Source organism: Oncorhynchus clarkii, unplaced genomic scaffold (assembly GCF_045791955.1).
Source record: "Oncorhynchus clarkii lewisi isolate Uvic-CL-2024 unplaced genomic scaffold, UVic_Ocla_1.0 unplaced_contig_7984_pilon_pilon, whole genome shotgun sequence".
Classification (NCBI taxonomy): domain Eukaryota; kingdom Metazoa; phylum Chordata; class Actinopteri; order Salmoniformes; family Salmonidae; genus Oncorhynchus; species Oncorhynchus clarkii.
In genome coordinates, this window is record NW_027258904.1 from 23,086 (window position 1) to 36,160 (window position 13,075).

The window sequence follows — 13,075 nt, forward strand, 5'->3', positions numbered from 1 at the left end:
GGGAACAGTGGGTTAACTGCCTGTTCAGGGGCAGAACGACAGATTTGTACCTTGTCAGCTGGGGGATTTGAACTTGCAACCTTTCGGTTACTAGTCCAATGCTCTAACCACTAGGCTACCCTGCCGCCCCTGCCCCCGCTGAGCCACAGGGCATCGTTTTATGGCCTGTGATGTAAACGGTAAACAGGCAAATGCGGCAAGGGAGGAATCGCTCTTCTCCAATAGAACAGTAATCTGTGCCTTTCTGTCCTTTAGTCAACAAAGTGCATCATCCAGAAACATACATCTCTTTCCATTAAATATTTGTTAGAATTTTTTTCATGTGAAAACACAGAATCCTGCTCATTGCGCCAAGTGCTTAATTACATCACTTTTGTTTTTGAGGAGACTTCTCTGTGGGCTTTGAATGTGGCACCTGGCTCCCATCTGGAAGGCAACCCAGTTCCAAAACGAATGACATCAATTTTCACCTCCTTGCAAAAACACGCCTATCCGGGAGCCCAGGCCAGATGAATTGAATCCCCTCAATGCCGCTGCGTGTTCTGTCACAGACGTTATAATTACACAGATACAAAGATGAGTCCTCTATCCATCTCTATGGACTTGCACCATTGTTCAGAATAAAGAAAGCAGCAGATGTGAAGACGATAATTTTTGTTTCCGTTTCGAGTTATTACTACAGGTTGGTAATAGCACGTTTACACTTCCTAATATCGACAGAACATGTCATAACATGATAGGTAACAAATCCGTCAAGGGATTACCAGATTTTGTGTTATTTCTGTGTCGTGATGAAAACGATTTTTACAAGTCATATAACTTGAGATTTGGGGTTTGTCTGAGTTAATTAATGTACACAATTTCGTCAAGGTAATTTAAAAATAATATATTTATTTGAGATTTCTGAGTTCATTTTATATGGTTCTTGGTTGTGTAAAAAATAACTCTCACGAGCTGGTAAAATGGCGGCGACCGCTGTCTGCGTTTTAACGTCCAGACAGAAGACAGTGGACCCGATCATATATTTATGTAGTTGGTGCAGTATATTAACTAATATACATTTGTTCTAACTTATACCGTTATTTATTCGTTTACAATTGTACAATTTATGCTCCCCTCATATATAAACCACGTACAGAAGATGGTTTACTGCCTACTGTACATAGTAAAATGGTGCGCGCCAAATTTTAGTTCACATTTTGGTATGGCAAACGGCTGTGAGGATTTTTCTTCAATATTAATCAGATATGATCACAATTACAATCTTTAGAGAATGCAAATCTCATTTAATGTATGGAAAAACGTATTTGAGTGAACATTATCAAGCCAGCAGCAGGTGAAACAGAACCTGAATTATCTCCCCATCTCCCTGGTTTTATCTAGCTGCTATCACTGTCTAGGTTTAGGATAATTAGCCCATACCAGTGACAAACTTGGCTATGTTATTGATACATGGCAGGACCAAACAAAGGTTAGCTCACTTATTTTGTCAGCTAGAAAGAAACGGACACAAATTTATTCAGAATAGGAGCAAGCTAAGGTTGGCTGATGCCTCTTCAACAAGAAACTGTGACAACATTGACCCTAAACTCCCAAAATAAACTTTCCCATTGAGCAAAATCCACAATCCACCCCTCTAAAGAAAACCCGGCTCCTGGACTACTCCAAAATGCCAACCGATCCACGATGGAATACATGGCCACATTTTGGTTTAGCAAACCATCCATCCACACACACACACACACACAGTTTCGACCCCAGCCACAGGGCCTCTATACAGAGCCATGCCGAGACCTTTTGGGAAGCATGTGCTCAAGCTAAAAAAGGGCAGCCCCCCAAAAAAGTAATTCCCAGCAGCTTTGGTCACAGACTCATAGAGTACCTAGTCGTTAGAGTGTTGGGCCAGTAACCGAAAGGTTGCTGGATCGAATCCCTGAGCTGACAAGGAAAACATTTGTCGTTCTGCCCCTGAGCAAGGCATTTTAAACCCACTGTTCCCCGGGCGCCGATGATGTGGATGTCAATTTAAGGCAGCCCCCCCCCCCCCCCCTCCACCTCTCTGATTCAGAGGGGTTGGGTTAAATGTGGAAGACACATTTCAGTTGAAGGCATTCAGTTGTACAACTGACTAGGTATCCCCCTGTCCTTTCCTAATACCCATAAAGCCTAGCAGTCAAACGTGAAATGGTTCCAAATCATTTTCCCACCATTCATTTTTCCCATAGGGGATTTTAGAAACACTTAAAATAAGGGCTGCGTTTCGCGTAGACTTATCCCGGCGTAACATTTTGATAACATGAAATACCCCCCCCCCTCTCCAAAAAAGAAGCACTAATTAGCTTCTAATGTGGCTATCATAAAGAACTACAAATGCCATGTTGATCTGGATGAGACTGCCGGAAGTGAGGAAAAAGTAAGAATATCTGGATTAACTATTTAACGTTAGCTAAATGTATTAATGAATACATTGGCTACATTTATTTAAAATGACCAATTCTGTGTACTGTCTTGTGCAAGTTTTAAATTGACATAATACCTGTTAGCAAAAGGTGTCAGCTCGAGATGACGTGCAGGCGCTTGCAGGGAATTGTAGTTTTTCATGATGTCTACGTTGACGCTAATTAGCATTTTCAAATCTGAGAGGAAATAGAGCCAAATATATTGGAGGGAAAAAAAGTTGCCTCGTCCGAGAGAGATTTACATGGTTATTAATAAATCCCCTATGATCTGGCCACAGTTCCTGACATTGTACAGCTCTTATTCTGTAATTTCTGGATTTTTAAAAATTATTTCTGGTTTTCTGTGGCTTCATCAAAATTGTGTTCTTCAGACTCTTGAAATATTTGCTCTATACAGGCTAAATGTTCCCATAACATGTGAATGTAATTCCGCTCCTTTGTAAAGACAGCAAATAAATGTTGTGTATGTATGGTACATGTTCTTTATGTGCCCTTCAATACACATGAATGGCAAAAATCCTAATAGAAATCCCCTATGGATTGGAACCATTTCCTTTCTTGCCCGCTAGGTTTTATGGGTATTTAGACACCTACACTGTGGGGCTCTATTGAGCTATTATTACAAGGGGAAAGCATCACCATCTGAGGAGTAAAGTATTCAGATAAACTATTTAGAACAGGAAATGCAAAGCTTCAAGTGTAACTGAGGTTTAAAAAGGCTTCTGAATTCCAGTCAAAATAGAAGATTGTAAAGACTTACTGTGGCCTACCATGACTATATATAACCCAACTCCATGTGTTGCCACTATCATGTATCCTACCATGACTATATATAACCCAACTCCATGTGTTGCCACTATCATGTATCCTACCATGACTATATCCAACCCAACTCCATTTGTTGCCACTATCATGTATCCTACCATGACTATATCCAACCCAACTCCATTTGTTGCCACTATCATGTATCCTACCATGACTATATCCAACCCAACTCCATTTGTTGCCACTATCGTGTATCCTACCATGACTATATCCAACCCAACTCCATTTGTTGCCACTATCGTGTATCCCAGTGGTTTGCAAACTTTTTTGACCTGTGACCCACAACAAGGAGTGGTACAATATTGTGCAATATGCGTGCACACGCCAACATGAGTGCACAATTGCTACGCAAATGTAACCTGTCATTACAGCCATAAAATGCAAGCTAGGCTACAGAAACAAACTGCGTTTTACACCTGCATTTGGAGCTGAAAGTCATTCATGTTAGCAGGCAATATCATGTCACTTCTCTGGAGTCTAGAGCAGAATCAACTAGGGATATATCATGTCACTTCTCTAGAGTCTAGAGCAGAATCAACTAGGGATGTATCATGTCACTTCTCTGGAGGCCAGGGCAGAATTAACTAGGAATATAAGTCACTTCTCTGGAGTCCAGAGCAGAATCAACTAGGGATATATCATGTCACTTCTCTGGAGTCTAGAGCAGAATCAACTAGGGATATATCATGTCAGAATCATACAGCTACTTGTAGCAGAGGAGGTGGCAGGATCAGATGGAAAGCATGTGCTGTCTACACCAGCCATCACTGTGGAGGGCAGCCTGCCTGCAGAGTGCATATGCTTGTTGCCAGCCGGGTAGCCCTGTTCTTCCAAACAAATATCATAATAAATTCTCCATGTTAAATCTTCATCCTATGATATTGAAGGCAGTGTGATGTAACAGCTGCTTATATATAGACATATAGCCAGTAGGCACCCAAACAAGGCCTGTATGAAATGGGAAAATGATCAATCAAATTACCAAGTTTTGGCAAAGATGAGTCGGTAGTAGAGATGAGTAGGTAGGTAGTAGAGATGAGTAGGTAGTAGAGATGAGTAGGTAGGTAGTAGAGATGAGTAGGTAGGTAGTAGAGATGAGTCGGTAGTAGAGATGAGTCGGTAGTAGAGATGAGTAGGTAGGTAGTAGAGATGAGTAGGTAGGTAGTAGAGATGAGTCGGTAGTAGAGATGAGTCGGTAGTAGAGATGAGTAGGTAGGTAGTAGAGATGAGTCGGTAGTAGAGATGAGTAGGTAGGTAGTAGAGATGAGTCAGTAGTAGAGATGAGTAGGTAGGTAGTAGACATGAGTCGGTAGTAGAGATGAGTCGGTAGTAGAGATGAGTAGGTAGGTAGTAGAGATGAGTCGGTAGTAGAGATGAGTCGGTAGTAGAGATGAGTAGGTAGGTAGTAGAGATGAGTCGGTAGTAGAGATGAGTAGGTAGGTAGTAGAGATGAGTCGGTAGTAGAGATGAGTCGGTAGTAGAGATGAGTCGGTAGTAGAGATGAGTAGGTAGGTAGTAGAGATGAGTCGGTAGTAGAGATGAGTCGGTAGTAGAGATGAGTAGGTAGGTAGTAGAGATGAGTCGGTAGTAGAGATGAGTCGGTAGGTAGTAGAGATGAGTCGGTAGGTAGTAGAGATGAGTCGGTAGGTAGTAGACATGAGTCGGTAGTAGAGATGAGTCGGTAGTAGAGATGAGTCAGTAGTAGAGATGAGTCGGTAGTAGAGATGAGTACGGGTCAGCTGACAGAGGAATGGATGAGACTGAGGCAGGAATTCCTTTAATTAATAAATCCTCTTCATCCTACCCCCTCCTTTTTTGAACATTCTGTTAAAAATCGCGCAACTTTTCAGCGTCCTGCTACTCATGCCAGGAATATAGTATATGCATATGATTAGTATGTGTGGATAGAAAACACTCTGAAGTTTATAAAACTGGTTAAATCACGGCTGTGACTATAACAGAGCGTGTGTTTCATTGAAAAACGCAAGAAAAACTGCTCTCTGAAAGCAAAAAATAATTTCCATAAGTCACTTCCACCAGTTGTTAAAGGAGAACAGAATTTAATGGGAATTTGCCTGCACCGTCTACAAATTCCGCACGATGGCGCCATTGTACTAATTTTCAATCGAATTAATTGTTGGAAAATCCATCTGTCTGACCCCAAGTTTTCCAGTCTTCACCCGGAAGCAGTTTAGGGAGAGATCAGATTGCATTGTTTTTGAAGTGAGGACCTATTGAAGAGACATCGCCCTGTAATCATTTAGATAGATTATAAACGTTTACTAATACCTAAAGTTGGATTACAAAAGGATTTCGAAGTGTTTTGTGAAAGTTTATCGTCGACTTTTTTAATTTTAAAAAATTACGCAGCGTTTAAAAACGATGAATTTTTCTGAATGACACTACTTCTATACAAAGCTATTTTGGGTATATATGGACCGATTTAAACGAAAAAAAGACCCAATAGTGATGTTTATGGGGCATATAGGAGTGCCAAGAAAGAAGCTCGTCTAAGGTAATGAATGTTTTATATTTTATTTCTGCGTTTTGGGTAGCGCCGTCTATCGCAAAATCTGTTGTTTACGTGTCGAGCTGGCATTTTGGGGGGTGCATGCTATCAGATAATAGCTTCTGATGCTTTCGCCGAAAAGCATTTTAAAAATCTGACTTGCTGGCTAGGTTCACAACGAGTGTAGCTTTAATTTAATACCCTGCTTGTGAATTTTGATCAAGGTTTGAGTTTTAACGAGTACATTTAGCATTTAGCGTAGCGCATTTGCATTTCCAGGTGCCTACTTGGGACATATGCGTCTCAAGTAGGGGCAAGAAGTTTTAACCATAAAGTGGTGTATTTAGTGGGTAGTCTGTGTTGCATCACAAAGGAAACAGAATAACATGTATCCAATCAAATTCATGATCACAAAGACCCAATCATAACAATCATTCATTAGTTAAAATAATTAGGTAATTCAGCAATTCAGTTCAATAAGAAGTCGATAGGAATCATCCTTGAGTCATTTAGGCTCGTAACTATTCATCATAATCATGAGAAGAATATAAATAATTCAATCAATCAGTGATCGGTAATTCAGTCTATAATCCCCATCAGTTTGATATCAGAATTGATTAGTTCAGCAAACAATGACGTTTCATATTTCATCCTTTCAAGTTTATCCTCATATGTACATGTAATTTCATTACATATTAACCATATATCGATGGCATAACTGGCCTGTGATGATCTGTAGGGCCGTGATCATTGACCATTTACATTACACAATAGGTTTGAAGCGTGCGCTCCAAGCCGCGTTCCGCGGTAATAACTATAAACAATAACTGATGGCCCGCTCTCCCGATCGCAACGGATAGTTCAGAGGAAAGGTAACAGATTCGGTGGATTTACGTGGATTCACGGAGTTAAAGAAGAGGAAGCAGCGAGCTCGGTCGATGGCGATTTCCTCATTTTAATGAGTTGAGATCTGTCGGACATTTCCACCTGACATAATTAAAGTGCCCCTGGCTCAGCTGAGCAAGTGGCCATGAATTAAAGGATTCTTCCACCAACTCCATGTGCCATTTCTACAGTCGTTAATCAACAATCAAGACGTACGTTTTGGTTCTGAAGCATGGATAAGAATGTATAAAAGACTTGCGGGCAGTGGGTTCAGAACATCATTAAAAATATATATATATAAAACACACACCACCGCCGAAAATGGCATTTTGGACACTGAAAGAGCAAAGGGGAATGTGCTCTGCAGAGGGAGAGCCCTTTCTGTGCACGTACCTGTCTCTATACGTAAACATTAATCTCCATCGTGACCAAAACTACTATTTTGTCCCGTATGTTTGCACGATTTATAGTATGACAGCGCCAGAAGTTAGCTACCAACATCTAGCAGACATGTTACTTTAGCGTTAATCAGTGTGATTAAGGTTGTTTAAAATTCACATTTTAAGAAGAGATGGCAAAGTTGATTTAAATGGAAAACGTGAGCTGAATGCGGTAGCTCTGTAGTTAGCGAGCCTTAGCATAGTAAGTTAGCACTGCCACTTACCCGGTGAAACTATAATGCTCTGTCTCTGCTGCTGCTGGCTGTTTGTGATACTTTCTAACCACGTTGTTGGTATGGACAGCATCCAATTTGAAAAGTAACGTCTTGCTGAAGCCCTCTTTCCATCGTTGATAGCCATGAAAGTTAAATGTCCCCCGCAGATTGACGAGTTTATGTCAAATTCGCCCGCATTGTGCCCACAAATGTATCCCACTTTTTAAAGCGTTTCATTTGCGTGGCCATTGAGAAAATCACATTTGCACAGCAAGTGTTGCTACAACCTGCTACCACACAAAGCTTGGTCCTCTTGATGAATAAAAATGCAATTGCTATCTAGCTCTATCCATAATACTAACCCACAAGGTTGTTTTGTTTACGCACGAGGACAGCGCATTCAGAAAGTATTCAGACCCTTTTTCTTTTCCCACATTTTGTTACGTTACAGCCTCATTCTAAAATGGATTCAATAAAATGTTTTCCGCATCAATCTACACACAATACCCCATAATGACATCACAATACCCATAATGACACCACAATACCCCATGACATCACAATACCCCATAATGACAAAGCGAAACAGGTTTTGAAAGATTTTTTTGCAAATGTAAAATCAATAAATAACAGAAATACCTTATTTGGGTACATATTCAGACCCTTTGCTATGAGACTCGAAATTGAGCTCAGGTGCATCCTGTTTCCATTGATCATCCTTGAGATGTTTCTACAACTTGAGTGGAGTCCACCTGGGGTCAATTTAATGCATTGGACATGATTTGGAAAAGCATATGCCTATTTATATAAGGTCCCACAGTTGACAGTGCATGTCAGAGCAAAAACCAAGCCATTAGGTAGAAGGAATTGTCCGTAGAACGCTGAGACAATAGTTGATATAGTAATAATTTAGGCTAATAATATAACTCAATCTCTGTTTGCAAAAAAGACTGTTCAATGCATGGCTGAGCACGTAGGTCCATAGAATAGGCGAGCTATATCAGATACGTTTCTTGGCCTTTTAGAAAGATATTTAATGCTATTCTAGTACACTCTATATGACTGGACACATTAGAAGAATATTTGTCGAATTGAAAAAAGATCCGGGGTAGCCTAGTCTACTCTGCTAACAATGACAAACAGATCAATACAAATGACGGATCCTTAAAATAGGCCTACGAGAAGGGGAGACGCACAAAGTTGTCAACTATGTCTGAGTGTTGGAGTGTGCCCCTTGCCGTCTGTAAATAAATACATTAACAAAGTAGAAAATCATCAGCTTAATATTAGGAATTTGATGTATGACATTTACTTTAACTTTTTACTTTCACTCAAGTATGAATATTTAGTACTTTTTCCACCACTGACCAACGGTTTTTGAGTGAAACAATACAGTGTAGACAAGGTTATTCAGTAAAATAGTACATAGTGCTCCCTACAACATACTGTAACCTTGAACTAGATGGTTTGTGATTCATTTATGCATTATTTGAATGTAGGAAATCTACTATAGGTTAAGTGCACTTACGTTGTGTAATTTAACGTGTGCACTCGTCTAATGTGAATGAATGTTGTCAATGCTTAGCTACTTGAGCTGTTGAAATGAGATAGTTGAAAAATTAAATATATATTTTTTAGAATAAGAAAGTGCCAGAACTGTCAAGAAAATAACTTTTGTGTCAGTTTCTCTTTATTACTACAGACCGACTCAGATTAAGTCTGAGGCCGGTAACATCAACAGTGAGGACAAACCCAGCCTGCCTCTCTCCTTCCGCACTTGAGTCCAAGCCTACCTGATTGTGACAGTGGAGCCCAGTTTACACTGCAGGATCCAGAGATGGCATCAGTGAAGCTGGAAGACTGCAGTCAAACACTGGAGCTGAATGTCAACATTAAAGATGAAGAAGAGGAGGAGAAGATTGGGACATCTGTTAGTCATGGTAAGAGCAGGTTCTATCTCTCTATGAGTTATCTTCATAAGCTAGACCTCCATAAGCTATCACCCAGTCTATTGCTACGTAGTATTCTGTAATTCTGACTCACACATGACCCCTGACATTCTATTGCTTGTGTATTTCATTCCAACTTCCCACTGTGCATGAAATGTTACAGTATAACTGTTTCATGATGAACTGTTTCAGTGAGAAGGTAGATGTTACTTCATTCTACTGAGACTTGCATAGTTTGACACTAGTATTGTCAGAATTTGCTTGATTAAATTCCAGTTATTTCAGGAAGATCACTGAAATTACAATTCTCTTCAATGCCTTTCAAAGAGGAACATTTGAAATAGAAATTTGGTTTATTTGAATTGACTAATTAAAAATTGAAATTGACCCCAACCCTGGTAGTTACTAACCCTTGTGATAATGAGTGGAGGATGATATGGCATGTATACATTTGACATGAATATCACACCAACTGACTGGTTCTTCTGATGTTGTTCACACAGGAGACCATGTTGAGACATTATCTACATCCAGAGAGCAACAGCAGGAAGATCACAGAGCTAAGAAGTCTCACCACTGCCCACATTGTGAGGAGATTTTCCCATTTCTATCAAAGCTAAAAATACACCTACAAATACACACAGGAGAGAAGCCTTATTCCTGCACTGACTGTGGGACGCACTTCACAACATCAAAGGCTCTGACAGTTCATCAGAGAGTGCACACTGGAGAGAAGCCTTACTCCTGCTCTGACTGTGGGAAGAGTTTCTCAGGATTGGGTCACTTAAAAAGACACCAACGTATACACACAGGAGAGAAGCCTTACTCCTGCTCTGACTGTGGGAAGAGTTTCTCGCAACAGAGCAGCTTAAACTCGCACAAACATATACACACGGGAGAGAAGCCTTACTACTGCTCTGACTGTGGAAAATGCTTCACAGCATCATTTGAGTTAAACGTTCATCAGAGGACACACACAGGAGAGAAGCCTTACTACTGCTCTGACTGTGGGATGAGTTTCTCTCAACAGAGCAGCTTAAAGTCACACCAACGTATACACACAGGAGAGAAGCCTTACTCCTGCTCTGATTGTGGGAAGAGTTTCTCTTATCAAAGCAGCTTAAAATCACACCAACATATACATAAAGCAGAGAAGCCTTACTCCTGCTCTGACTGTGGGAAGTACTTCACAACATCAGCTGAGCTAAAAGTTCACCAGAGAACACACACAGGAGAGAAGCCTTACTGCTGCTCTGACTGTGGGAAGAGTTTCTCTCAACAGAGCAACTTAAAAACACACCAACTTATACATACAGGAGAGAAGCCTTTCTCATGCTCTGACTGTGTGAAGTGCTTCACAACATCATCTGAGCTAAAAGTTCACCGGAGAACACACACGGGAGAGAAGCCTTACTCCTGCTCTGACTGTTGGAAGAGTTTCTCTCAACAGAGCAACTTAATAACACACCAACGTATACATAAAGGAAAGAAGCCTCATCAGTTCTCTCAGGCCAGTTAAGATTAGTCACTCCATCACTTCATTATCATCTCATAAAGGAAGTGGTAACAGTGAATTTGATAACATTACGAGAGAGTAACACACTGTTGTAATCCTATTGTTTCTCACTGTGAGAACTGTGCAGAGAAAAGGGAGCATTATAGAACATTAGCCTCTCTTTACTTTACTGATCAGTATTCACCTTGTCAGTTCCAGTGTGTTTTGTTAGCTTCTACTGTAAAGATATTGAGATTACCTTGGATTTGCCCTTATCGTTGAAAACCCTCTGAGAGATCTCTTGTTAAAACAATGGAGGGAGGTACTGCTTCCCTCTGCAGTTTTCTGTTGGAATGAGTTAGTAGACACAACATGTGTCAGATAGAGATGGTGTGATGATCAGTTTTTCTGTGGGAATGAATTAGTAGACACAACATGTGTCAGATAGAGATGGTGTGATGATCAGTTTTCTGTGGGAATGAGTTAGTAGACAACGTGTCAGATAGAGATGGTGTGATGATCAGTTTTCTGTGGGAATGAGATACAACATGTGTCAGATAGAGATGGTGTGATGATCAGTTTTCTGTGGGAATGAGTTAGTAGACACATGTCAGATAGAGATGATGTGATGATCAGTTTTCACCTTTAGTTTGGGTGGATACTTTTATTCCTACTAAATGTTTTTTGTTTAATGATACACAGGTTATAAAACAAATGGGTTTATTAAATTGTCTTTTAAAACTAGATTCACTATTTTAGTCATTGATGATTAATGTATTTGGATAACTGCAATGAATGTCATTGAATTACTACTGAAAAATAAATGTTCTACATACATTTTTGCTGGTCAACCTCTGGGTTATCTTTACAGAAAATACAATGTTTTTGTTGGCATTCAAAATATATTTACATGAATCTACTCAAAAACATGTCAATGCACCTTTACACATCACCACGGGGACAAGCCACTTTACTAGCCACCAGTATTTTTCTACAATGCATACAAATATATGGTAATCAGTATAAAGGACTTACATGTTTTCTTATGTAAAACCAGTTAAATAAAATGAAAAACGTATTTGTCTATTTTCATTTTCAATAGTTTTATAAGGTGCCACAGTCCAGGGACAGCATTACCACAACAATTCAAGAATGGCCCACTTACTATTGGGGAATTAGAATTCAAGAATTCTATTTAGCATTTTGGGACAAAGTAGCTCCCGTGTTTACACATGACAACACATATGCCACTTAATTCAGTGCTTCCTAGTTCCATGTATCAAACAGTTATTTCAGTTATACTAAAATCTGTCAAATCTGTAGGATCCCCTGCTGTTTACAAGGTGCACCTGTGTAATGATCATGCTGTTTAAATCAGCTTCTTGATATGTCATACCTGTCAGGTGGATGGATTATCTTGGCAAATGAGAAATGCTCACTAACAGGGATGTAACCAAATTTGTGCACAAAAGTTGAGAGAAATAAGCTTTTTGTGCATGTAGAACATTTCTTAAAATGTTTACATGTTGCGCTTATATTTTTGTTCAGTATAGTCTGAACATGTAAACTTTTTTTATGGAAAATAAATGCATGTTTCTGGTCGATGCACCTAGCTGCCTTGTTGACAACATAACAGAGAGGCAAAGATTACTGTTTGGAGGGCTCCTCCCTCCCTGCTTTTTGCACTCAGTGAGAGCACACAATTAAAAACGTTTTAAGTACTATTAATTTAACAAAATGATGAATATGCTTGGGTTGGTTGCACAATGTTATTTCAATACGGTTCAATAAGGATAGAGGATAGAATAGTCAAACAGGGAGCAACCAAAATGGAGGTCTGGTGAGGTGACCAAACAATAGTGACACTACACGGGTCATTCATTCTTGAATTGAGGTGGCCTTCCACCTTGCAACCCCTTTCATAAACCCCATTGTTAGAGTTTAATATACTGTATCCCCAGTACTATATTGAGCATCAGGCTGTTGAAACGCAGTTGATTATGTAAATAGTCTTGTAGAACTGTGGTATTGATGGTCCATTTGAGGGTGAGTCATTAATATGAATGTTCAGAGTGAAAGAGCTGTGAACTCTCCTGTGATGGCCCACGTCTATCACAACCTTTCCTATTGTGTTAGTAAGCACCACAGCATTTTAGGCAGCCAGTGTTCAAAATGTAAAAAAAATATTAAAAAATAAACAACCCTCCCCCAAAAAATCAGGAAAACATTGAAGAACCACAGCACAATGACATGAAGGTGGAAGAATGGCGCTGCTAAAATCAAACATTAATCTCCTGA

At 39.8% G+C, this 13,075-nt stretch overlaps 1 protein-coding gene across 1 annotated transcript; it reads left to right on the forward strand.

The window, feature by feature from the left end:
- Positions 1–547: 547 nt before the first annotated feature.
- LOC139399174 (zinc finger protein 879-like) lies at positions 548–11,851 on the forward strand. Its single transcript, XM_071144687.1, has 3 exons — positions 548–682; positions 9,046–9,273; positions 9,786–11,851. The coding sequence occupies exons 2-3, from the start codon at positions 9,171–9,173 to the stop codon at positions 10,799–10,801; spliced, it is 1,119 nt and encodes a 372-aa protein (XP_071000788.1). The 5' UTR covers positions 548–682; positions 9,046–9,170; the 3' UTR covers positions 10,802–11,851.
- Positions 11,852–13,075: the final 1,224 nt, after the last annotated feature.